This window comes from Nyctibius grandis, chromosome 27, assembly GCF_013368605.1.
Source record: "Nyctibius grandis isolate bNycGra1 chromosome 27, bNycGra1.pri, whole genome shotgun sequence".
Classification (NCBI taxonomy): Eukaryota; Metazoa; Chordata; class Aves; order Nyctibiiformes; family Nyctibiidae; genus Nyctibius; species Nyctibius grandis.
In genome coordinates this window covers 5714917-5738400 of record NC_090684.1, presented here as the reverse complement: position 1 = coordinate 5738400, position 23484 = coordinate 5714917, and the positions used below count along the sequence as shown (strand labels likewise).

Sequence of the window (23484 nt, the reverse complement as noted above, 5' to 3'; positions counted from 1 at the left end):
AACTTGAACTGGGTTGTAAGAGTTTGGACCCATGACTTATCCTTCAGACAGCTTCAAACCTCTTGTGCCATGTGGATATTAATCCACAAAACCAAACTAAATCTTGTCCACACTAAAATCCCTAACCACATACAACATAGATATAGGGTCCTCTTCCATTGCACTGAATTACTCTCTAAGATAGCCATAGCCATGCATAATCTCTCTCGGGCAAGTTTCTGGAGTGGTATGACCTTACTCCATGACTGCTCCTGCTCGAGGGTGCTTTCTGTACAGGTTACCTCAAGAGTATGCCACAGTCCCCAGATAAAAGAGTATCTTACCGGAAATCCCCAGCTGCTGTTTCCTGTTTGGGTTTTGGCGTAATAGCTGCCCCGGGATGTCCCGTAGCCATAACCATCAGTTAAACCATCATACATGGAACCTGTAAATGGAAAAAGCACTGTCAGCAGGAGAAAGTGGTCCCAGCAGGCACCCCTTCAGAGCATAGCGCTCTTTTTTCCAGTGAGTTTAGTTACTGAAGCATAACAGTTAGAAACCTTAACAGGAACATAGGAAAGACAAGTGGAATCCTTGCCATTGCAGGCAACTCATAGTTGTTCATTTCAGAAGAGCTCTTGGAAACTCCAGCCCTCAGACCACAAGCAACAGCCTAAGGTTTTTCAGCACAAAAGACTAAGTGCCATAAAATTGACAACAGACAAGAGCAGACAGGGTCATAGACCGAGCCAATGTCTTAGGTCTTTGCTATATGAGAGGAACTGGATGTATTTTGTGCTACACATCCTTGAAGGTCTGAACCTGGAACATACTTCCCTTATTCTGACTTGGAGGTAAAAAAAATCTGCCTCTTCTCTGAAGGCAAAACCCACCCCTGACCTTTCGCCAGTCTGGCTTTCCTGATCTGAATACTAAGAATCACATCAACACAAGCAGCCTGAGCAAGGCTTGCTAAATTCAATAAATAGTAAATAACAAACATGATGGGTAAATAACGATCAAGTCTGTTTAACATCTGGGGATGTGAAATAGTCAAACACTAAAAAACCTGATTGCACTGCCTTAAATTTGAATTTCCAGTCTCTAAAAGATTACTCTGTGTATTTGTACTTTCTTTTCCTGAAAATGTGTTAAGGTCCATCATTATTTTTGGGGTGCTGGGGACATACGTGAGACTAGATCTCAGATACATTTTGTAAAGATGCAAATATCTCCGACTGGGAGGAAGACATCAGCCATTTCTACTGTTCCTCAGTGCTTTGTTCAGAGTGTTTGGATTTACCTATCCCAGCCCTACTAAAAGCTCTTCTAGCTGTCTCTCACCAGTAGCCCTTGGCAGTGCAATCTTTGGATCCCTCCTAAAAGTATTTTACTCAATGCTACATTCACCACTACAAGAAAAAAATGAAGCGAGTAATTCTCTTTCCATGCTGGAATTCCCTTAACCCCCTTCAGATGGTCCAAAAGAGTTTAAGGCCATTTAAGTTTCATTTTCAAAAGTGCTTGATAATTGTGGCATCCCAAGTCCCGTTACGAGGAAGTGCGAAAACCTACACTCCAATTAACTTCCAGGGGAAGCTCTGAATGTCTAACGAAGTACAAAATCAGGACTTACCTGTCTTAAGTTATGCGCCTAAACTGGTGGGTAATGTCAGAAATACCCTAATCTCTCGGATTGTTTGATAAGACTCATCTCTTAGATAAACTGGATAAGCTCGACCACAAAGGCCCTGAAGCCACTCAGGTCTTCTACAGCCACTGATCCTTGGAATAAATCTGATTTATTGCCTTGCCTGAGGCATCCAGAACCTGTTATGGTGATTTGGTTCGTGGCTAAAAATTCTTGCATTTTCTCAGGAAGATGTTTCCCGTAGATGTGCTATAAATAATGAGATTTGCTTTCTATTGTCAACAAGAGAGGAGAAAGACTGCATGGATGGCAGGGTCTGAAGAACATCACTGGATGCAGAATAAGCAAGAGCAGAGTAGTTTCACAGACATACACTTGTGCAGAAAACCACAGGATCTCACTTTCCATAGTCTAGAGACTTGGTGGGCATTGTTCCCTATTAATATCTCCCCAGCCCTGATTGCTTCTTATATATTAAGTTGCACAGAACTTGCTGATAAGGCAAGGAAATGGCCATCAACATGCAATGGGAGATACAATTCAGCTGTGCCCTTCACCTTGTGCTTCCCTCCCCACCCTGGGATTTCCCAGAAACTCCAGATCAGGACATCAGTGTTGGGCTTCAGCAGAAGCAAGGCAGGGCTTGAAATGGTAAGTTTGGGCCAGAGTTAGCTAATAACAGTAGTTCTGAGCACAAAGATAAAACAATCCCATGGTAACAGTTTCCTGGGAATTCCTTCGTGCAATCAACCTCTTGTTCTGAGCAAACATTGTGTAACTGCAGACAGGAGCATCTAGGAGCATTTACCTGCCACTGTGAGTGAGCTGTTGGAAGAAAGGGTTTCTGGGCATGACTCACAAGTTAATCTGACCAGTCCTCCCTGGAGACTGTGCTTTTCCTTTCAGGATCCATTCTTGCCATGACCTGCACTAAAGACTTTGGGGTTGAGCAAGGAGTCACCAAAAATAAGCCAGTTTAGGCACATCATCTCTGATTTTCTTGTATAAATTCACCGCTACATGGCCAAATTCAAGAGACCAGGTAGTTCACACAAGTTTATGTTCTTCAGTTGTTGAAGAGTTGCCTTCACCTCCAAGAACTTGTATATAAGAGCTTATAAATATATAATTATACATAACCTCAAATGTTCACGGCATTTTGAAGCTGCCTTGCTAGTTGGAGAAGGTGTTTCTCCTGCCACCACGCAACTGTGGTTTATTGCTTGGAGACCTCGATCTGCAGGCCAGGAAGAACCTGGGGATTTTCTGATGGAGGTGGCTAAAGAAAACATCATCTTTTTTTAGTCCTGCAAGTTTAGACACTTCTCTGCCTGGTTCATCTTGAGAGCCAACTTGGAGGTGTATCACCAGCCCTCGGGGAGAGGAGGGATATTCCTCTTTTCAGTCACCTCAAGGGTAAAGACCATACAAGCTGGTCACAGGTCCTGAGAATCAGGGATGAAAACTACCTGCTGAAAAAAACATTTTGACAGGGGGTGGAAATGTGCTTTGGGGGAGATGCTTCCCTAGTGCTTTTTTCTAGCTATGTCCATATGTCTGTGTCCCATTTGTTGTCATCCAAACAGCTGTTTAGGTCTCTGAAGTGCTCACTTGCACTTGGACAAACACAGAGCCAACTAAAACCACTGTATCAGCAGTAGATAACAGATGGGACAGAGGCAGAAAAGACATCGATGAGAATCACTCAGATGAAGCACAGTCTCCCAGTGACTGTGGTCATGGGCAGAAAATACCCCTGAGGGCTGCTCAGGCACTGGCTGGGCTGTCATAGGGACCCCTCTCTCCCACCCCCAAAGTGTCATTCCCCCAAGGCACCTCCTTCAAAACTTGGTCAATCTAAAAACTCATTTAACTTCAGTGGGTGCCTTCATTCAGCCCACATCCAGGCCTAAACAGTTTTTCTCTCACCCAATGTCCCTTCCCCAACCGAGGAAGGAAATTGGGAAAAAGAGGGAGACTCATGGGTTAAAATTAAACAGATTTAACAAAATAAAGAAACCAATATCAATGATAACACAAAACACACAAAAGTATATTTAGCTACAGAGTTGCAGCTGGTTGCTCCAGGAATGCCAATCATTGTCAATGAGAAAAAGGGAGGCTAGAAGAGAGGAGAGCAAAACCAGCCCCACCTCTCCCCAGCAAGCCCTCCCTTTTATAGTGAACTCGATGTTAATGATATAGAACACACCTGTGGGCCAGCCCAAGTCAGCTGCCCTGCACTTAACTGCTAAGGGCCTTGATCACAGTGGCTGGCCACAAACTGAAACCAAATCCTAATGAAACCAGGACAGTGGGACACTTCACGAGAGTAAAAATAAACTACAACAGGCAAGGTCTGCAAGATCTTGCACTTAATCACTGTGAGCCCCAATATATGCTCGCCTTGCCCTCATCCTCCTTCCTATAGCTGTTATCGATCATTGCAGAGCAAACTAAGACTTCCATCCAACCCAACATGCCTGTGCTTGATGAGTTACTTTATTCAAAGGCAACTTTACACCCTTTGAAGCTACGAGACTGATGGCAAGGAGAATAATTGTGTTAAAAGTGCCGTTTTTCTAGCATGACAGTGAAAGACTTCAGCTGGACACATAAAGCTAACAGGGAGCATCGTGGAAATGGATGCATGTTAATAAATATTAATCTGTAGCAGGGAAAGGAAAGACAAGAACCAGTCACTGGCAGCGCAGGCTAGACGAGTTAAATAATAAACTATGCACGGCTTTAAAACAATAATGATGATTAAACATAGGAAAAACATCGTAAGAGAAGAGGGCCTGTGGGAGGCACAAAGAAAAGCCTGGATGCCTCCTAGGAGAGAAATGTTAGTGAAATCCCAGAAGTCGAGATTCTTGCAGTGATGACCAAACTTAATTTCTGCCTTCTGGCCTATGAACTAAAGGGTTTTGGTATTTTTTTTTATACCAATAATCTAAGGTTTGTGGAAGAGTGGATGGCTTTCACTGAATCATCTCATGCTGTGGGAAGGTTACAGAAGTCTTCAAAAGACTTACTATCCCCAAAATCTCCTCTTCCCTTCTCATCAGAGTAATGACCTCCATTAGAGCTCGGTGGGATCCCATTAGAGCTAGATGGGATTTCTCCCCTCTCAGCCACAGCCAGCATAGCAAACCTCTAAATCACTGCTTAGCCACGAGACAGTTGGATACGACACTCCTTGGTTGGGTTTCCTCAGATCTTTGCTCCCTGCTATACCCTGCCAGCCAGTGACGAGTCACTGGCAAAACTTTTCTTTAGCCAGAGGACTTTGCAGACTAACGCTGTTGGCTATGAGGAGCTGGTTCGGCTTGGCCTGGCCTTTTCTCCTGCCGTACCACTGAAATTCATTTTCCCTGGAAATTTGCATTACTCGCAAATTCAGAGATGAGCCATTCAGTTAGCTGTTCCCATGGTAAGGGCAGATATGCCCTAGGACAGACCCCACAGACCCAAAACTCAAGGAGGTCAGATTCTACAGACCCAAAACTCTGCAACCATCCTTGGAAACACCCATAGCTGCTGTGCTGAGAAAAGACCCTACAGTGGATGCAGGATTATGCTGCTTGGAACTGGTTTCTGCTCACTGCCCTACCCCAGTGCACACCAGTTTGAGCCCAGATGGATGACCTTGCCATGCTGTGGCTTGTGCACATATTGGGTGACATCAGATCTTCAGAGAGTGGCCACAATGCCTTGATCTGCTGGTTGCCAAATAACCAAGTAATTTTATGTATCCATCAATTAGCAGGACATTGAGGGAACGTCTGTTGACCCTCTAAAGAAACTCCAGTTATGGGATACAACAACACCCATCCCTGCTACATGCATGAGGAGTCCAAACCACAGATCAAAATGCAGCAACAGACGGCTGGACCTGGACCAACACCTAACCATACACATGCAGGAAACTGTCTGGGTGCAGAGGGAACAAAGCACTTGAACATTTACGAGGGGACTTTGTGAATTCCCCAGCTTGTGCTGCCTTTGAGGAGTATCTCTGAGAAATCACAGGGGGGATGCAGGTAGCTGATGTTGGAGGAGCATTTGAACAGGCAGACGTCCATGCCTGACAGACCCACGTAGCCTGTTTGTAGGAAACATTAATGCTTCCCAATAGGTCTGCTCAGCTAAACTTTGGACCAACAGCAGTTAAAACCCAAATACTTGAAAGGTTAGCCTGATCCTCTCAGGCTTCAGCCCAGGAGAAAACCCCAAAAATAAACGGCAACTACTTGCCCTTCTGGAATTCTGTCCAGAAATGCACTGAGCAAGCAGCCGCTGGGGTGAATCAGCCATCAGGAGCTTCGCGCTGGCCAGCCTCCCCGTGGTGGGAATGGAACGGCCTCAGCCCCGTGTTTGGAGGCAGTTCCTGGGAGCTGGATGTGACTCGGCTTCCCTGGGACACAGAAACCAGAGCTGCACATCTCCACGCAATTCCCATTCCCAGACATTTCCAAAAGTGTCTGGAGGAGGGGTTTAGCTTCAGCCTGTCAAGCAGAGACGGGCAGCTTGGGAATTTACTTTTTTCCCCCCCCCTTTCCCAGAGGTTTCACCTGGGCTCTTCTCCAAGCAGAATAATCTCCCTCTGCCTCCCTTCCTTCATGCCTATGGGCAGCTGTGTGAGACATCTCTCTGCCTGCTTCCCCTTGAAATACCCCTCTGCAGGAAAGGGAGGCTGGCAGTGCCCTAGTGCCCATCCAGATCCTCTCATCTCATTCTGGTTTGTGTTTTATTTTGTCAGGTCTGGCACCACAACACCTTAAGCAACAAACCCTCCTGAGGTAGGAGGAGATTTGCATCTTCCATTTTGGTGGCAGAGGAAAGCTCTCCTTGCCCCGTCCCCCACCCACCCCTTGGAGTCTATGTCCACAAACACACAAAAAAAAGAGAAAGCAGAGATTTGTTCCTGGCGGTGCCCGTCACGGGTCACTGCACACACACCATCCACCACAAAGCTGCTCTATTCCCGCTGTCGCAGCAATTGCAATGCACACAGCCCGGATGGCTCCTATGGGAGCACCACCTCCCCTCTTCACCCGGCAGCCTAGTGCCACCCACCTTCTCTTGGTAAACCAGCCCAAAACGTGTGTCTGGACCATGATACCTCACCAGGATGGATCCAGCCTCACAATCCAGCTTCGAAAAGCTGCCAGGCAAGCCATAGTCCCTGAAAGAGGTGGCAGAGACTGGCCCAGCTCACCCAGCTGTCCAGCAAACTCTCCTCTACGTGCTGCTCACTCTGGACACAGCTGAACTGTTCAGTCCCAGTCTTGGCACCCCCCTCTCCCCCAAAGCCTCGAGCTTTCCTCTCCCCTGTGAACTCATCCAGACCAGTGAGCTCGCTGCAGCTGCTGGCGAAAGTACATCCAAGAGCCAGGAGGTTTTGCACTGTGGCTGCCGCAACCCTCCAGGTTTGCAGCTCCCAGCTGGCAAAAGCTGGGGTTTACCTCCAAATCAGCTTTCTCCAGGTGCAAGGATGGCGAAGAAAACCACTTGCCAAGCCTTGACTCAGAGGAAGGTATTCCAGTAGGAAACCTGGCTCCAGGACTCAGCTGATTGCTTGATTTCTATGGCACAGACTCAGTGCATGGAGGTGGACCGGCTGCCCGGACCCCTATACCCCTTTCTACCCATCTGCAAAATGGAAGGGGCTGCGAAGCATCCCCACTGAACCAACGCAAGCCACTGTGGCAAGAAAAGGACATCTCTCCTCCTAACTCATCTCCTTCCTACCAGCCACTCACACTGGGGTGTCCCAGAGGCTCCCACACTTCTCAGCCTGCAAATGGGAGACATATTGGGAGCTTCAGAGGCGAATCCTGAGCTCAAGTTTGTGTCCCATGTAGGCAGAGCTGCCTGCTCTCCACCTGCCACAATGCTCAGGAGACAGCCCAGCCCCAGCTTGTGGCCAGCTCCTGGCCCCATGGCACGGTGGAAGAGCAATGCTCTTAGCTTTGGCCATCCACAGGAGGGGACGGGTCTGGTTGAGGATTCCAACCATAGGGGCACTCACAGAGGAGCGGTTTGCAAAGGTTGGGCAGTTACTCCAGTTTTAGAGCCAGGGAACAAATAATTAATAGCACCACACTGAAATGTCCCAGTGCCTCACAGATATGGAGCCATGCAGCACTCCCGGGAAATCAGCTCCACAGGGGAGGGTCGATGCATCCAGCTCCTCGTCTTGTCCTAACTCTTCCATCCAGCGCAAGAGACCTCGGTGTCCCCTGCCCAGGGTAACCCGTGAGAGACACAAACTGGTCTGTCCCCCACAAACAAAACCCCACAAAAGCACCCCATAGCATCTGCTCTGTCCCCAGAGGGGACCCCCTTGCTGTCCGGAGCGCGGTGGGATTTTACCTCGGTTGGAGTGGCCCACGCTCGACGACACGGACGACTTTTGCTTCTGCCGCTTCACCGTCATCATCACTTGCTCTTGGACCCGCTGTTTTCCCGTGCCCTTAGTTTTCAGCTTGTGGTCCGAGGGCAGAGCCAGAGTGGAGCTGGCTTGGTCTTGGAAACACTCATATGCCAACGCTGTTTTCAGTGGAGAGTGAAGCATGGCTGCAGGCAGACCGTGGGGCTGGGGGGGAGAGGGGGCTGCACTTCACCTGACCGCGCACGACACAAGGCGACAGCAAACGCGTCTCGTGCTGGGGTTTAATCTCCTGAACCCCTCCTTGCCATACGTCCCCTGGCCGAGGGTGTCTCAGGGCTCCTGCTCCCGGCTCGGCTCCCCGGCGTGTGAGCAGGCACACCCTCTGCCAGACTGGATATACAGCCCTGCCTGCACACACCCACGCGCTCCCCGCCGCAGCTCGCTCGCAGCCCCCGCACCGCCGCTGCAGGGCACGCGGCTCCCCGCTGCCTTCACCCCAAATCTGCCTCCCCCAGCCCACACCAAAGCGGACGGGTCAAGGGGGCCGTGCAGGTACCGATGGGGAGCAGGCAAGGCTGGGAGGCTTGAGGGCTGGGGATGGACATCTGTGTCCCCCTCATTGTGAAGAGCTCATGGGTGAGGCTTTGTGGGTCTGGGTAGGAAACGGTGCTCTTGGGCAGACGGAGGGCTGGAGGGTGTCCCACACAGCCTGGTCATCTTGTATTTTATTATTTCTCTTAGTCTAAACTGGATCAAAATGGTGTCTCAGTGCCAAGAGCCTGGGGACGTCCCTGCTAGGAGGGGGCAGCATCGCACACGCCATGGGTCAGAGCAGCAACGCTGCCCACAGTGCCCGTTCCTGCCTGGGGGTCCAGCCTCCATCCTGATGAGATGCTCCCGGGTCCGTGTGTCCAGCTCCCCATTTGCAAAAATCTTCCTCTGCCTGCACAAGTTGCAAAACCACCCCACAGAGCCCAGGACTGCAGGGTCGCCTGCAGAGCACCTAAAGTAGAGGTCATGGAGGGTCCTGCTGACTGCAGAGTGCTGCTGTGTTCATGGGGGTGAGACCTCTTCCCACAGGAGGTCCCACTTTTTACAGGGACAGCCCTATGGAGAAATCAGGTCAGCCACCAGGTGAAGAGTTGGGGCAATCTTTGCAAGTACCTTGGAGTAGCACGGGTCAAAATGGGACTTTTAGCAAACAGAATAGAAGATAAAAATGGCTGTACAAGAAATGACATGCCGGGTTATGAATTTGAGCAGAGAATTTTCTCCCTGCCAAGCCACACTGCAGCAACTTGTTTGCAGAGAACTGAACACCTCAGTGCTGGTGTGACCAGTTTCAGGTCACAGCAAGCGCTGACAAAGCTCCTGCCAAGCCACAAGAGGCTGATACAGGAGAAGAGGCACAAACCCCATCAGAAGGGAGGCTGAGGGGAGAGTACCCGGGGCAGAGGCTTCCTGGGACCCCCAGGACCGGGTCCTGGGCGCTTGGGTCAGTGCAGAGCCTGAAGAAGGGCCAGAGGAGCAGGCTTCTCCACGCTGCTGGATGGAGGGTGCTGTAGTGGAAAGAACTTGTGGGGTTTCTCTCCAGTGGGAATCATCAGTGCCCAGAGTCTGGCTGCCCATGCGCCTGGTGCTTTCAGCTTACAGGTGCTGGGTCCCTCCTTGAAAGCAGCGGGAAAGCACTTTATTTCAGTTCCATTCCTCAGGTTTTGTGTTTCCCTGGTGGCTTGTGAGCATGTAGGTGCCATATTTCGTATTTCATAGGAACAAGAGCAGTATCAGAAAGCACAGGGCATGCTCCTGGGGAAGATAAACATTGTGCACCTTCCTCTTCTGTTGCTCCAGGATGCTCCTCCAGTGAAATCCAACAGCAGACACCCAAGCTTTGTCAATGAAACACGGGACTAGAGCAACTAGAGGGTGATTACCCTTGGTCCCCTCTCCCCACGTTTCCTGACACCTCCCCCAGGGGATCCAGTGGCTTCACTCTGCTCCATCACCCAACCAGCCTGGACATTTAGACCATGCCCAAGCAAGGCCAGCCAGGATGAGGGGTGAGTGCTGCCCAAGATGGGCTGGCTGATGCCCAGTGAGATGGAGGAGGATTTTCTGCTGCTCTTGTGTATCTCACAGAGCGGGGATTAGTCTGTGCGCTTCCAGTCCGGGTAGGGAACAGCAAAGCAATACCTGGGTGTTGTTTTCCTCTGTCCTACTTGTTTCTCCTGAAAGCTTGTTATCGATGCCAACCGATGTTTTCGCAAATCAATGACAGGCTGTCAGCGTCAGATGGCTTCTGCACAACAAAGTGCCCAGCTCTTGCAAACCTGTAATGTCATTTCCCCCACGGCAAGGAACAGCCCTCACCCTGTCCCTGCACGGGAGAGCCAAGTGTTTATCACATCCCGTCATTTGCTGGCGGATAATACAAATGCTACACGCTGGCATCTGCCCTGTTTCATAACCCTCCCAAAATGCTGAGCTGGGCTGCGGAGCTGGGGACAGGGAGCTTATAGAGGCTTTCAAGAAACAATAGTTTCTTCGGGCGAGTTCTAGCCCAAGGGAGGGAATCTCCTGGGTTTCTGCAACAGACTCCAAATCCGTACCTAAAAGAGCGAAAGGTACTTAAACAAAGGCATTTATTGCACCTCTATGCAAACTGCTCTTTCTGCTCTGAATCACGGGCTGGGGATGCTTACTTAGCAGGGCACGCTGGGTGTCATCCCCAGCAAGCCCAGCGCAGCACCGGCGCAGCAGCAGATCTTGCATCTACCAGCGCCCGAAGCAAATTCCCTGTCTGCCTTTCTGTCTGGAGCTCGCAGGCAGCACCGGGGAAGGCTGAAAGGGAAACAAAAACCCGTGCTGAATTTGGGGTGCGTTCGGCAAAAGATTGGAGGATTGAAAAAAAAAAATAAATAAATAAAATAAATAGGCAAACGGTGATTTGAGGGAGACGAGGGCCTTCGCTGCGGTCCGAGGGCTGCATGTGCGCGCACCGAGCATCGCATGGCGATGCCGTGAATCACCGCTCCGCACCCCACACAGGGACACGCCTTGAGCATCTGGCCTCTTCAAAGCATTTTTTTGTACGAGTTCCTGGGATTCCTGCCAACTCGCCGATCGCAATCAAAGGGCTCGCTGGCCCAATGCTGCTCCCGGAGCGGCGCAGGGTTTGCTGTTCAAACTTGTCGGGCGCTCCTGGGCTGAAAAGTGTCTACGGATCGCTGCAAAATCTGCCGGGGGAAAATAGTTGGGCCCTAAAATTGGTGACAGGAAGGCCTGCTGTGGCTTTTTTTAGCACCTAGGGTTGCTTCTTCCTCAGGGCAGGTGGTCACCAGGAGGGAGGGAGGTAAGGGTGCTGGGAATTTCTTGTATCTCCCAGGATAATGCCATTTTCTGAGCAGTGACTCAGCCTCGCCCCAGCACAGCTGAGAATTCCCAGAGCCTGGCAAGGTTTCTCCAGGAGAAAACCTGCTCCTCAGATCTGCAAAGCCTTAGTTTCGCTCTGCCTCTCATGAAAGACTCTCTTTCTTCTCTGGGACCAGAAAGCGTCACAGGAACGGGGCAGATGGAGAGCTCAGATCCAGCTGACAGTGAGCATGGAGCTGCCAAGTTGAGGAAAGCCACGCAGAAGCCTGCTGAGACATGCAGACAGGTTGTTCTTGAGCAAAACCTTCCCTCCACTCCTTGCACACGTGTGGCAGTGAGATGTTTTTGGGGTGGTGCTGTGGGAGGACGAGAAGGCAGCAGTGCCAGGGAGATCACGGGCTGGCCCTTGGCAAAACAGGTAGACTTCACCAAGCCCCAGAGATCTCCCATTAAGGATGGGAGCTTAGCTGAGGAAAGTAAGGAAATCTCTGATTTCTCCATGAAAATGAAGGAAGGCTCACGTAGAGCAGCTTCAAGGCTCCATGCAGCAAGATGAAAGCCTTGCGTAATGGAGATAAAGTACCTGGGAACAAAGCTAATGCATCATTAAGGTGTGCCCTAACAGAAACATGGAATAATTTAGATAGGAAGGGACTGACCCTCTGCCCAAAGCAGGGTCAGCTTTGCTGAACCGAGTCGGGACCGAGTTGCTCCAGACCTCGTCCAGTTGAGGTTTGATGGAGATCCCATGGTCTCTCTGGCCTCTCTCCCAGTATTTGACTACCCTCATGGTGAATTTTTTTTTCTGGGTGTCTAAGAGGAATTTCCCATGTCCCAGCACGTTCTGGTCGCCTCTCTTCGTCTTCCATGCACCTCAGAAGATCTGGCTCCATCTTCTCTGCATCCTCCAGTTAATTAGTTGCAGAGAGCTGTAAGATCTCTCCAAACTTTCTGTTCTTCAATCTGAACCAACCCAGCTCTCCCAACCTTTCCTTTTGTGTCCCGTGCTCTACTCCTGACCATCTTGGGGCTGGAGAGCAGGCCAAGCCCTTGCCCTTGTCAGCTGGACCTCCATGGGCTCATGTTCCCGGTCCCCTGCTTTTGCTGCCCCTATTTGTGGCAGATGGCACGTGCAATGCACACCAGGGGACACAAAGCAGGGCAGGACATCTGTGGGCTAGACACCACCCTTAAAGCTCTGTGCAGGAACCTGCAGGTGCCTGACAGCAGGCCCAGACTCAGCGCTATCAAGGCTGGGGATACAGGTTGTCCCTTCTGCCCTTCCCTACACTTGGACATCCCCTGCTAAACAGTCACATCCCAGGTCCCACCTTAGATGAGCAACAACATCGCAACTCTGAACTGCTTCAGAGGGCTGTGCAGGCTTGTCAGCAGCTAAAAGGGGACATGCCTTGGTCAGCAGGTCACTCTGGAAACAAACACCAGGAGTGGCCATGCAGCTGACAGGGCAGGGCAGGCACCAGGGAGGTGCCCTGGGAGGGGAGGATGGTGACGGAGCAGGAAGGAGCTCTGCTTCCCCTCCAGGAGAAGGCCATCAAATTGACCAGTCCACCTAGTTTTTCTCTCCTTGTGTCCCCATCAAAATCGGTCAAGGAGCTGCTGATCTCCTCCCATCTCTACCCAGTACAGTCTGCCAGGACAATGTCCAGTTCAGGGTGAGCTCAGCCTGTAGTTGTCTCTTCACCCATCTCTGAAGGAGGTGCACTGCAGGGGAGATGCTTCACGCTAAGACTTACCATGTGGGACCCTGCTGGCAAAGACCCTCCTTGCTACAGTCCTTGCCCAGCAGCCCACGGGCAAAGCTTGTGACAGTGTTTGAGTCTGGGATAACGAACTCCCTTGCAGACTGAGTCCCAGGAGACTGTGTGAAGATCCCAGCTCAGGATCTGTGGGGCTGGCCCTCTCCCAAGGACTTCCCTGGTGCTGGTGCACCTCAGCGGCAGGTCATTACATCTGCAGGAGAGGACATGTGGGAGGGGATGTGGGCAATGAGGGACTCCTTGTGCTCATGGCACTTAATTTGGTGGTGTTGCAGCCTGTTCTTGGGGACCAATTACCTGGGGTTGCTGCAAGAGGCTTCCCTTGAAAGTGAGCAATGCTGTTGAGATAAGCATGGGAGGTTGGTCTACGTGTCTGTGTCATGCTACTGCCCACCATGTCCAGCCAAGTACGCTCAGGGCTGGAGTCCCGTGGCTGCCTGTGAGGATGTGCCACCCCCTCAGCAAGGTTGTGTTCCCACTACAGGCTGCCAAGTGACAGCGAATCCTGCTTGACCGTGCCCAGAAGACCCAATAGGCCTCTGTGGTAGACACCTTCTCCCTAGCTTCCTCTACCTGCTCCATTTCTCTAGGTCTTGAGGACCACCCAAGGACCTGACCAGTGCCTCTCTTGCTTCTAGATGTTTAATGGGTTGAAGAGTCCCTCCTCTCCATGCCATCCCATGTCTGACAAGTCCAGAGAGAGCTGGCTATCAATGAAGGCAGTGCTTGAGGATGGCTGGGGTTGGAATAACCACACTCAGACGGGGGGGAAGAGCCCACAGTGCCATGAAAAACCCCAGAGATAACCTAAGTGTGTTTCAGAGGCCCCATAGGATGCACGAGCGTTACCTGGGTGGTGCCCTGTAAATGCAGTCAAGTCGGGTCCCGCCAGGTGCAACTGCTGCTTCCAGGGGTGGTTGGAGGGAGGGCTGAGGTGTGGGGCACCATCTCCAGAGGTGTTACTGCCAGGCCCAGGAGCATATGAACACACTGCACAGAAAGTCAAGGAGAGGACTTCAGCCCACCGTAAGTCAAGATATAGTTCAGGGAGGTGACTATGACCAAAAAGGTGTGAATGGTCTCCTGCAGCTGGGGACCCAGGTGGAGAAGGGTAGGTAGTCAGACATTTCAACCAGGATGGTACCTGGACTCCTCACCTTCCCACGCCCGTTGCCATCTGGACCAGCTCAGAAACGCCGCAGGGAAGGGAGAGCTTGTTCCCACCATGGACGGTGCGGAGACGACAGGGCCAAATTTAGAAAGGGAGCGAGCGTGTAAAAGGCGCGAGGATGCCCTCAATTCCACGACATTGTGAAATGCCCCACATGGCTGGTGGGGGAGGAGACCTCGCGGACCAGCTTATGTAATGATTTAGCAACTTATCCCAGTGTGACCCGACTCATTAAAGCAGCCTCTGGCAGGGGGAGTGGGGAGGGGGAGGCGATCACACCTGGGACAGATGGGGAACACGGGGTGCGACGGGGAGCGGAGGAGGGCTGCGAGCACCACGTGGCCCACGACCCACGCTGTGACAAACGCTGGCTGCTCCACTGGGTTACATGTGGCCCTGTGCCCACACCACGTCTGGCAGCGCCACCGCTCCGTCACCGCGTGCTCTGCAGGGAGGTGCAGATGCTCCTGGCACCAGCGGAACCTTTTCCCTTCCCTCCAGAGCACCGTTTCAGTGCAGGGCTTTGGGATGAGGTTTAATTTCTCCCCACGCCCTGCGATAGGAAGTGCCATCAGAGTTTCATCCCAGCTTAAGCACAAAGGTACTGTTTGACATTGGCATGGTTGCCCTCTCATGGGGAGGATCAGAGCAGCCTGAGCATTGGGATCACTGGTTTGTGGTGATGCCATCTCACCACCTGTCCTCCAGGCCTGGCCTCTTGCCTACCTGAACTCCAGGGGGGTTTGTCTGCAACTGCCAACATAGGCGAGTCCGCTCCAGATGAAAACATTGGGCTGACCCCACGTGCGTAGTGTCCTGCAGCGTTAATCCCATCGGTATCTGACACCAGCACCACTAGGCTCTGCTGCCCACTGGAATTCGTGGTGGGTGACAGTGTCCTTTGTCAGTCACATCGAAGCCATGCTCATCCCATCCTTTGGAAAAGCAGCTGCTGGAGGAGTTTGCCTCCCCATCCTGCATTGGGGAAGGCTCTGACGCCTGCACAGCACCTAATTCCTCCCTGATGCACCAGACCATGCTGAGGGAGACCCTCTTTCACCTACATGCTGGGCTGTGGCATCCCCTCTGCAGTCCTTGGAGGGATGTCAGCTGTTATGAGAAGCCCAAGGAGGAGAAGAGAAGATGATTGAGAAGAGGGCACAGACTCCCAAGTTACTCCCAAGACCAATTGAACAGCATCAGGGTCCCATCAGGGAAGGCTCTGGGATGCCTTGGACTGTGGTAGCACATCTCTGCTCCACGCTGGGGATGCTCACCAGGAGGGAGAGACATGGAGCAGGGCTGATCCATGGGGACTCATCCTCCACCCCACCCCATCCCAAGGGCCCAGAGGTCTTGTGGTGTCAGTTCAAGCATAAGGAGACAAAGTAGGGTGGGGGGATGAAGAGGGCACATGGACATCTAGCATAGGGCAGAGTCAGTCCTCGCAGGATGTTATTTACTCCCCTGGCATCCACTGCGGGGTGCAGGGAGGGACTTTGATGATAATAATGATCTCAGTCCTAAAGGATGAACCAGATAACCTAGAAGTTCATTCTCTTTTCTAAATAAATGATGAAACCCTGTTAAATAAAAACTACTATGAGCCAATCAATAGATTTACGTAAGTCACACTATAACATTACTTAAAAATATTGTTTATTTTAATAGCAAAATCTAATACTAGCTTTTAGAGATAATACTTGAGGCTTATCTGTATGTATCATGCACAGGTTATCTGTTTCACTCATGCCTGCTTTCCATGAAGAGTCCATGCTGAGGTGGGTTTCCAAGATGGACAGGTACTCGCAGGTTCACCTTCAGACTAAACAGGGAAAAACAGATTTTTCAAAGCCAGTTCATGGCTGGGTACATGAACAGTCTTCAGGTACCAGTGCTGGAGATGAGGCAAGGAGCTTCCTTGGTGTCCAAGGGGATGTTCAACCATTTGAGTCACACCTGCACACTCGGTGCTGGTCCTTACACGACCTCCAAGACCCTTTTGCCAGGTCTCCTCTTGCGAAATCCCCTCTCTACTGGAAACATGCTGAAGCACCAGGCTAAATTCTTTGCAGTCCTGTCATACGTGCAGAGGGGAAGCTGAGCTGCTCCGGGAAGCACAGCACTGCTGGGCCAGCCCCTCTCCCTGCGTCACCGTGTGCCGGGGAGCGAGCGTGGCTGCCCCACCGCCGGGACAGCCTGACCTGGCTCCGACACCCAGCTCGGAGAGCTCGGGGCAGAGGAGGTGTGCACCTCCCCTCGGCCTTGGTTTAAGGATGCAATTTATTCCGCCTCCCGGCTAGTTGGCTTGGCTCCTGCTCCGCACCCCTGCGGCCTCAGGCACCACGGAGGGACTGGGCGACACCAGCTGGCAAGTCCAAAGTGGAGTTGGGGGCAGAAATGGTGCGTGGCCCTCGGTTGGGGTCTGATGTCTTGACCATGACAAAAAATCAAGAAGGACAACAGGAGGCTCATCCTCCAGAGCTCGTCCCTCACCTCCTGCCGTGCTGCTGGAGGACAGCACACACCCACCCCTGGTTTATAATGGAAACAACTAACCAAGTCATCCGTGCAGGAATGTCCTACACGCAACATGCCCTGGTGCAGAGAAAGCAGGCTGTGGTTCTTTGCTCCTCCTACCATTTTCAAGGCTGCCAAAGCCCAAGTGAGATATGTCATTGTCAAGGGCCATCTCCCTTTTTCATGTTTTCTGTAGGACGCAATAAGCTGTCGCGTGTGTGTACGTGTCACTGCCCTTCACTGGGGGAAAAGCATAGAAAGATTTAGGTTGGAAGGGACTTTGAGAGGTCTTATGTCCAGCATCATGTTCAAAGTAGGGCTCGCTGCAAAGCCAGCTCAGGTTGCTCCAGTCCTTGCCTAGCTGAGTTTTGAATATCCTCAAAAGAAGCTCCCATCCCAGGGCTGCACGTCTCTCAGGAAAAAAAGCAGCTTCTGCACAGTGTCACTGGTCCTTTCTTGGTGCACCTTGGAGAAGGACCTGGCCCTCCCTCCCATGGTGGAGGAAGGCTGCTGGGTAAGCCCGCTTTAGCTTCTGCTTCTCCAGGCTGAGGGCACCACCTCCTTCAGCCTCCCCGTACGTGCTGTGCTCTGGCCCCAACCATCTTCCCTAACAAGGGAAAAATGGGTTTTTAACCAAGCTGACTACCAGCCTCATGGAGGGTTTCATTACACAGACGAGGGATGATCACTGTGCAACCAAACTGGCCAAATATGGTAATTTTTAACTACAAAGTCATTCATAACATCTGGGGGACTGCAAACACCCCTGTGAAAGGGTAGGAATGGGTAGTCTGGCAGCTAAAATGTGGCTAACACCGGGGTCTACCATGTTTGTTTGCCATTTCTGCAAAACTCAAGGCCAATGATTTGCAGGGTGAAGGTGCCAAGGTTGCAGACTATGTTCACCACTTCTGTGACACCAGAAAGCAATTTCTCTTTTCTTTAAAGACGCGGTAACTGCTGAGGTTGAAATACACATATAATTTCATTAAAATTAAATCATTAAGGACTGCTCTACTGCTTAGGAATGACTGAAAAAAAAAAAATCTTACCTTGCTTCTGTAGATCAAAGTGCTTCGTCTTCCTCTTCCTCTGTAATAAAAACAGTCTGAAATTTTATACAAATGTTTGATCTAGAAAACCAGAAAGGATGTTCTAGTAGCTATTAAGTAGCAGCTGCCCTGAATAATTTTTAACCTCCGATTTAAGTTGATTTGGCAAAATAAAATAAAATTAAGAGCCTTCTGTGCAGAAATGGGTTTTAACACAGATTTTCTAGACAGCTCTACTCCATATTCTACTTGAGGCCTCATCTCAAAAATTTCCTGCCCTTGTGGGCAACTGAAAGGGAGTGGAAAGGGCACCTTGCTGTAGCCCAACAGGAGCTTTTGCAGGAGGGAGACCTCCTTGGGAAGGGAAACTATTTGTCCTTGGCACAGCACATGGCATTCAAAGCGTTTACACTGGCTGTGAGAAGGGAAAAAAGGACAAACTTGCAACTAGGACAGTTTTTCAGCTTTGGGCAGTACAAAAAGACCTGTCCCAATAGCTAGGACACAGATGTGTTGGCCAAGGGGACTCCCACCCAGTCCAGGGATGTCCCGAGGGTCTTCCCTGCTCGGTGACATTGGCAGTGTCATCACAGCTAATGCAAAAGGGACAGAGACTGATTCCTGGTCCTGAGGCAGGTAGCATGGACGGGCTCCTGGTCACCCTGCTTTGGAACGTCCCTCTTCAGAGCAGGCTGCTTCTACAGATCATGCTCTTCAGACCCATGTGGTGGCCTACGTCATAATTACTATTCTCAGAGGGGTTTTTTTGCCTGGCTCAAATGTCAGAAATAATTTGAGGCAGTGGTGGGGTGGGGCTTTTATAGCATGAAACCCAGGCTTTGTCCCAGAGAGAGCCTGGGTCAGGACTGGAGCTGCTCCCTGGACTCCCCTCCTCAGCAGCACACGTATATCTAGACAGGTAAGTCACTGTGTCTCCACATCGGGACAGAAACACATATGAGACACCAGCAGATGATCCAGGTGTGGTCTAGATTTCTCTAAGGCCCCCAACAGCTATCCCAGCAACCCAAAAAGCTCAGTAGCCCCAACACAGTGGCTGGAACGGCCTCTGCAGTACCACAGCACCTTCCCGCAGTGCCTGGTCTTTCCCACACAGGCAACACAGTGACCTAAAGGCTCAGCGTTGGCCCAGGGTTTCACAGCTGATGTTGCTCCAGGGAACAGGAGGCTGCACCCAAACTTTGACCTATCTTGGCTGCTGGGGATGGATAATGGGGAGGAGAGTTCCTGGGCTCTTCCCACCAGCAGACTGAAAAAGGGGTCTTGAGGGGAAAAAAAGAAGCTGCTGGTGATTTGGGGCAAGTGCCTTGCACCCCAGTTACACATGGACCCTACAGTACTGGAACTCTTTAAGACACAGACACCTCTTTTGAGTCAGGGTTGGTTGCACTGGGTCCTGCACTGGAGCAGGGGAAGGAGCAGGGGAAGGACCAGGTGACATTTTGATCTTCCTTCCCACCCTGCAACGTTACAATCCTTCCATTCTTCAAGCACCATGAAACTCCCTCCACCACAGAGGGCCAGCAGCCACGACGATGGCATCTCATGGCAGAGACAGCAGGGACAAGCAGTGACAGGGATGCTCCGGACATCTGCCATACAACCAGCTTGGAAGAGGCAAGCCGTGCTCCCAGGGTGTGTGGCCCACACCGACACATGCTCCTCACACGCTGCCCAGGACCCTGCGCACGGCTTGCTCAGCAGAAGAGAGCTGCTGCAGCTGCAGGTCTCTGCTGTCTGCCCGACCAAGCGAAGGCTGACAAGCACCCAACTCACGGCCAGGCTTTTCTGGTGGCTGGAGGTGACCGTGCAGTCAGTGTGCATCCCGGCGGGGTGTGCCAGCGCCCAATTCCTGCTGCCCAGAGATTCCAGGGCCATCGACGTGAAGCTTACTCACATATTTGATTATATTAAAGGCGATGAGCTCCCTTCTGGGCCAGTTTTCTAGGAGGGTGGAAAGGAGCGGTGGTACAGCCCTGTTTAGGCATGTGCACAGGCGATCTCCTGCTGCCCTTTGGACCAAGGCTCCTGGAGCTGTGATTTGCCTTGCCAGACGAGTTTTGAAAAGCCAGCTATCAGCTCCTTGCTCCGAAACACGTGTCCCTGTAATAGAGGGAGTTTATCCTCTGCTGGAATTGAGCAACTCAACCCTCCTCTTGCATTACTGAGCCTTTCAAGCATCATTTGATAAGCAGTATGAGCGCAGCTCCTCGGGCATTGCTACATCTTTTGGCGTGCTTTGCTCTGCCAGAACTGTGTTTCAAGCTAGCTATAAATTATGCTCCATGGTCGGCTTTCATCTGCTCGCCGTGCAACGGGCGAGAACAAAGGCCACTACGTGCCACGCCAAGGCAGGAGAGCCAAGAGCCGGGTGTAGGCACAGGCGAGGCGGGCGGCTGTCTGCTGGAGGAAGCAAAACAACCTCAGCCCGCTGCCAGCCTTGCATCAGGGATGTGGAAAGCTGGGGTGGCTGCTGCTGCTGCCAGCAAAGGAGCCGTGGTACGGTGAGAGAGGGAGAGGAGGGGAAAGAGGGCAGAGAAATCTGGTTTTGCCTGTACGGTGCTAGGAATTAACAGCAGCAAAAGCAGCAGCAGCAGGAGGCGAAGGGGGAGGCAGCCACTGTCCCACGCAGAATGCAGGCAGCAGTGCACGGACAAAGTAGAGGAGAAAGGCAGAGCTGTAGACACAAAAAACTAAGAGCTGCACAAGCCAACACCTCTAGAAGCTCCAGGTGTCCCGAGGCCAGCTCTAGAGGGAATGGCATTGCCCAGACCAGCGGTTCGGGCCAGGTCAGAGAGCGGCTTCGCTTGCACAGGAGAGAGCAAATAAGAGGAAAAGTCATTTGCAGGGTAACAGAACTTCATAGGTCAGCGCCTCTGGGTCTGTCACGCAAATCTGCATCTGCTGGAGAGGGCTGTGCCTGACGAGGGTGAGGAGGAGCCAGGGTCACCGCCGAGGCTACGGGAAACAAGCGTCAGCACAAGCACATTACGGTTTGCTGCTCTGGGTGATTTCACTCAAGTTTCATTTCAGGATGATCCTTTTTGGTTGAGTTCTCAGGTAGCTCTGACCCCTTGGAGAACCACAGCCCGTGGGGCAAACAGTCCTTCTGGCGGTACCAGGGCTGGGCAGAGAGAAAGGAGTGAGGCGGGAGGCCTTGAAAGCCCCTTTTTACAGCAAGAATGAGCTGCAGAGATGTTCCAATGATTCCTTTTGTGCAAACAGCTCCCTGTGGCTTAACAGGATCTTTTCTGTGAATCAAGGTGCCTCCTGAGGCTGCTGTGAGAGTAACCAAGGTCACACAGCATCACCTTTTACTGACCTGGTGCTGCCTTCTGCATTCTGGCTTAAAATAAAACTCCTTGAATAACAGTGAGCTCCGTCAGGTACAGCAGCGCCTATGGCCCACAGACTGTGTTCAGTGGTAACACGGATGGAGATCCACTCCACACCGTATTCATCCCACCTGACTTTAGCAGTGAACGGCTCACAACATCCTTGCTGCAGTGTTTTTTGTTTTGTCTTTCAAGTTACCAGGCCCAGAAGTAAGACTAGGCAAGAAATTACAGTCAGGTTGACACCTCCATCCAGCTTTGCACGGCCAGCACGACTAACAGGTCCATTTGGGCTGACAAGCTTGAGCATCTCACTGGGCTGCCCCATAGGAAAGCTGCCTGTGAACAGAAGCTGCCTGGGGTGACCCTGTTGTGAATCCAGCACCACGGTAAGCGTGGCCAGGAGGTGCCCTGCGAGCTGCAGCTTGGCACCGACTGCCTAAAGCACACGAGATGTTCAGCTGAGATGGGCAGCTGCCAGCCTCCCATCAGGCGCTGAATCGCTGCTGAGACGTGCTGCAGAGGGTTTAGAAATACTTCAGCCTTGTCCAGTTTGACTTCTTTGCATTGCCAATTGCAGCGGAGTTTCAGCCAGGCGTCCCAGAGCATTTGAGGGTGACTAACGCAGACAATATCAGCTGTCAGCGCCTGCACCCCTCTAACTCACCAACAGACTGCCCGTGCTAGTGCAGAAAAGAGATTACAGCTTAAATGGCACGGACAGGGCATGCAAGGGACCTCCAGGGTGAAGGCACCCACACCCCCATGGCATCCCAAACCTGCAAGGACAAAGGGTAAGGACTGGGAACCCAGTAGAAGTAGAACTTCTCCCATTGGAAGCATTGTCCCTGCACATAGAGTATCCCTGTACTCCAGGGTGGGAAGTTGCAACCAGTGCAGATCCAGGACCAAGACAGTCAGGCAGTGGGTCCATCTTGTCCTCCACCTAGTCCTGTGTCTGTCCTTCCCCAGACAGACATGGTGGAGGAAGAGATCCGATTTCTTTCACTTCCCTTGAACAAATCGAGCAAAGCTGACCCTGCAGCACAGGTCCTCCGTACCCCCGCCGCCAGCAAGCCATGAAGCAACCCAACATCCCACTGGGTTCCTATTCACCCTCCCCAGGAGGGCCACTACCCAAACCAGCATCTCCAGCACAAAGCATCCTTCCCTGGCCAGACTGTCCCGGTGTACGTGTTACAGGATGCTCTGGAGTCGGGACTCCCTCCTTCAAAAATGAGCAATGCTATGATCAGTGTCAAATCCATCCCTCTCACGTGGGCTAGATGCTCCCCCATGCCTTCCAGTTCAATTGCATAGACTAGGACAGGCAGGCTGGGGATGGCTAACATCAGCTGGGGATGGCTAACATCACTCCTTTCACACTCCATTCTGCTTGCCAATTGGTAGCACGCTTGCTGCCTGGCTGACCAGCTTCCGTGAAGAATGGGAGACAGTATAAAAGAAAAAAAAGTCTTACCTGAGACTGAGAAAAGGAAGGGTCCAGAGGAGGCCACGGAGATGCTCAGAGGGCTGGAGTCCCTCTGCTATGGAGACAGGCTGAGAGACTTGGGGCTGTTCAGCCTGGAGAAGAGAAGGCTCCGGGGAGACCTTCTAGCACCTTCCAGTACCTGAAGGGGCTACAGGAAAGCGGGAGAGGGGCTTTTTACAAGGGCATGGAGTGACAGGACGAGGGGGAACAGTTTTAAACTGACAGAGGGGAGATTGAGATGAGATCTGAGGAAGAAATTCTTTGCTGTGAGGGTGGTGAGACCCTGGCCCAGGTTGCCCAGGGAAGGTGTGGCTGCCCCCTCCCTGGCAGTGTTCAAGGCCAGGTTGGATGGGGCTTGGAGCAAGCTGGTCTGGTGGAAGGTGTCCCTGCCCGTGGCAGGGGGTGTGGAATGAGATGATATTTAAGGTCCCTTCCAACCCAAAGCAGTCTGTGATTGTATGAAGGGAGCCATGGGACACTGACAGCAGACCAGAGCAGTTTGACTTTTAGTTCTCCCAACCTAAAGCAGGACACTAAGCTGGACCTAAGTGAAGCCATAGTGCCCATCCAGCCCCACCGCATAAAGCTGCCCCAGGCTGGTGACCACAGGGCCTGGTTCACGCAAACCACGGCAGCTTGTGTGCACTCGTGCTCTGCTCCCAGGTCTCTCCGTCCTCCAGCCACGCTGCCGGAGCTGAGCGCAGCACAGA

General features: G+C 51.8%; 1 protein-coding gene and 1 long non-coding RNA gene across 2 annotated transcripts in view; both read right to left on the bottom strand.

The window, feature by feature from the left end:
• Positions 1 to 8213, bottom strand: part of PKP1 (plakophilin 1) — a 44232-nt gene extending 36019 nt beyond the window's left edge. Inside the window, exons 1-2 of the mRNA XM_068419445.1 lie at positions 8012 to 8213; positions 324 to 424 (exon numbers count right to left, since the gene is read on the bottom strand). Of these exons, the coding sequence (XP_068275546.1) occupies positions 324 to 424; positions 8012 to 8213 (303 nt within the window). The remainder of the gene's footprint in view (positions 1 to 323; positions 425 to 8011) is intronic.
• Positions 8214 to 16043: 7830 nt separating this feature from the next.
• LOC137674113 (uncharacterized) lies at positions 16044 to 22898 on the bottom strand. Its single transcript, XR_011049794.1, has 3 exons — positions 22763 to 22898; positions 17927 to 17966; positions 16044 to 17481 (listed from the first exon to the last, which is right to left on the bottom strand). It is a non-coding gene; the product is annotated as an uncharacterized lncRNA (long non-coding RNA).
• Between the last annotated feature and the right edge of the window lie 586 nt (positions 22899 to 23484).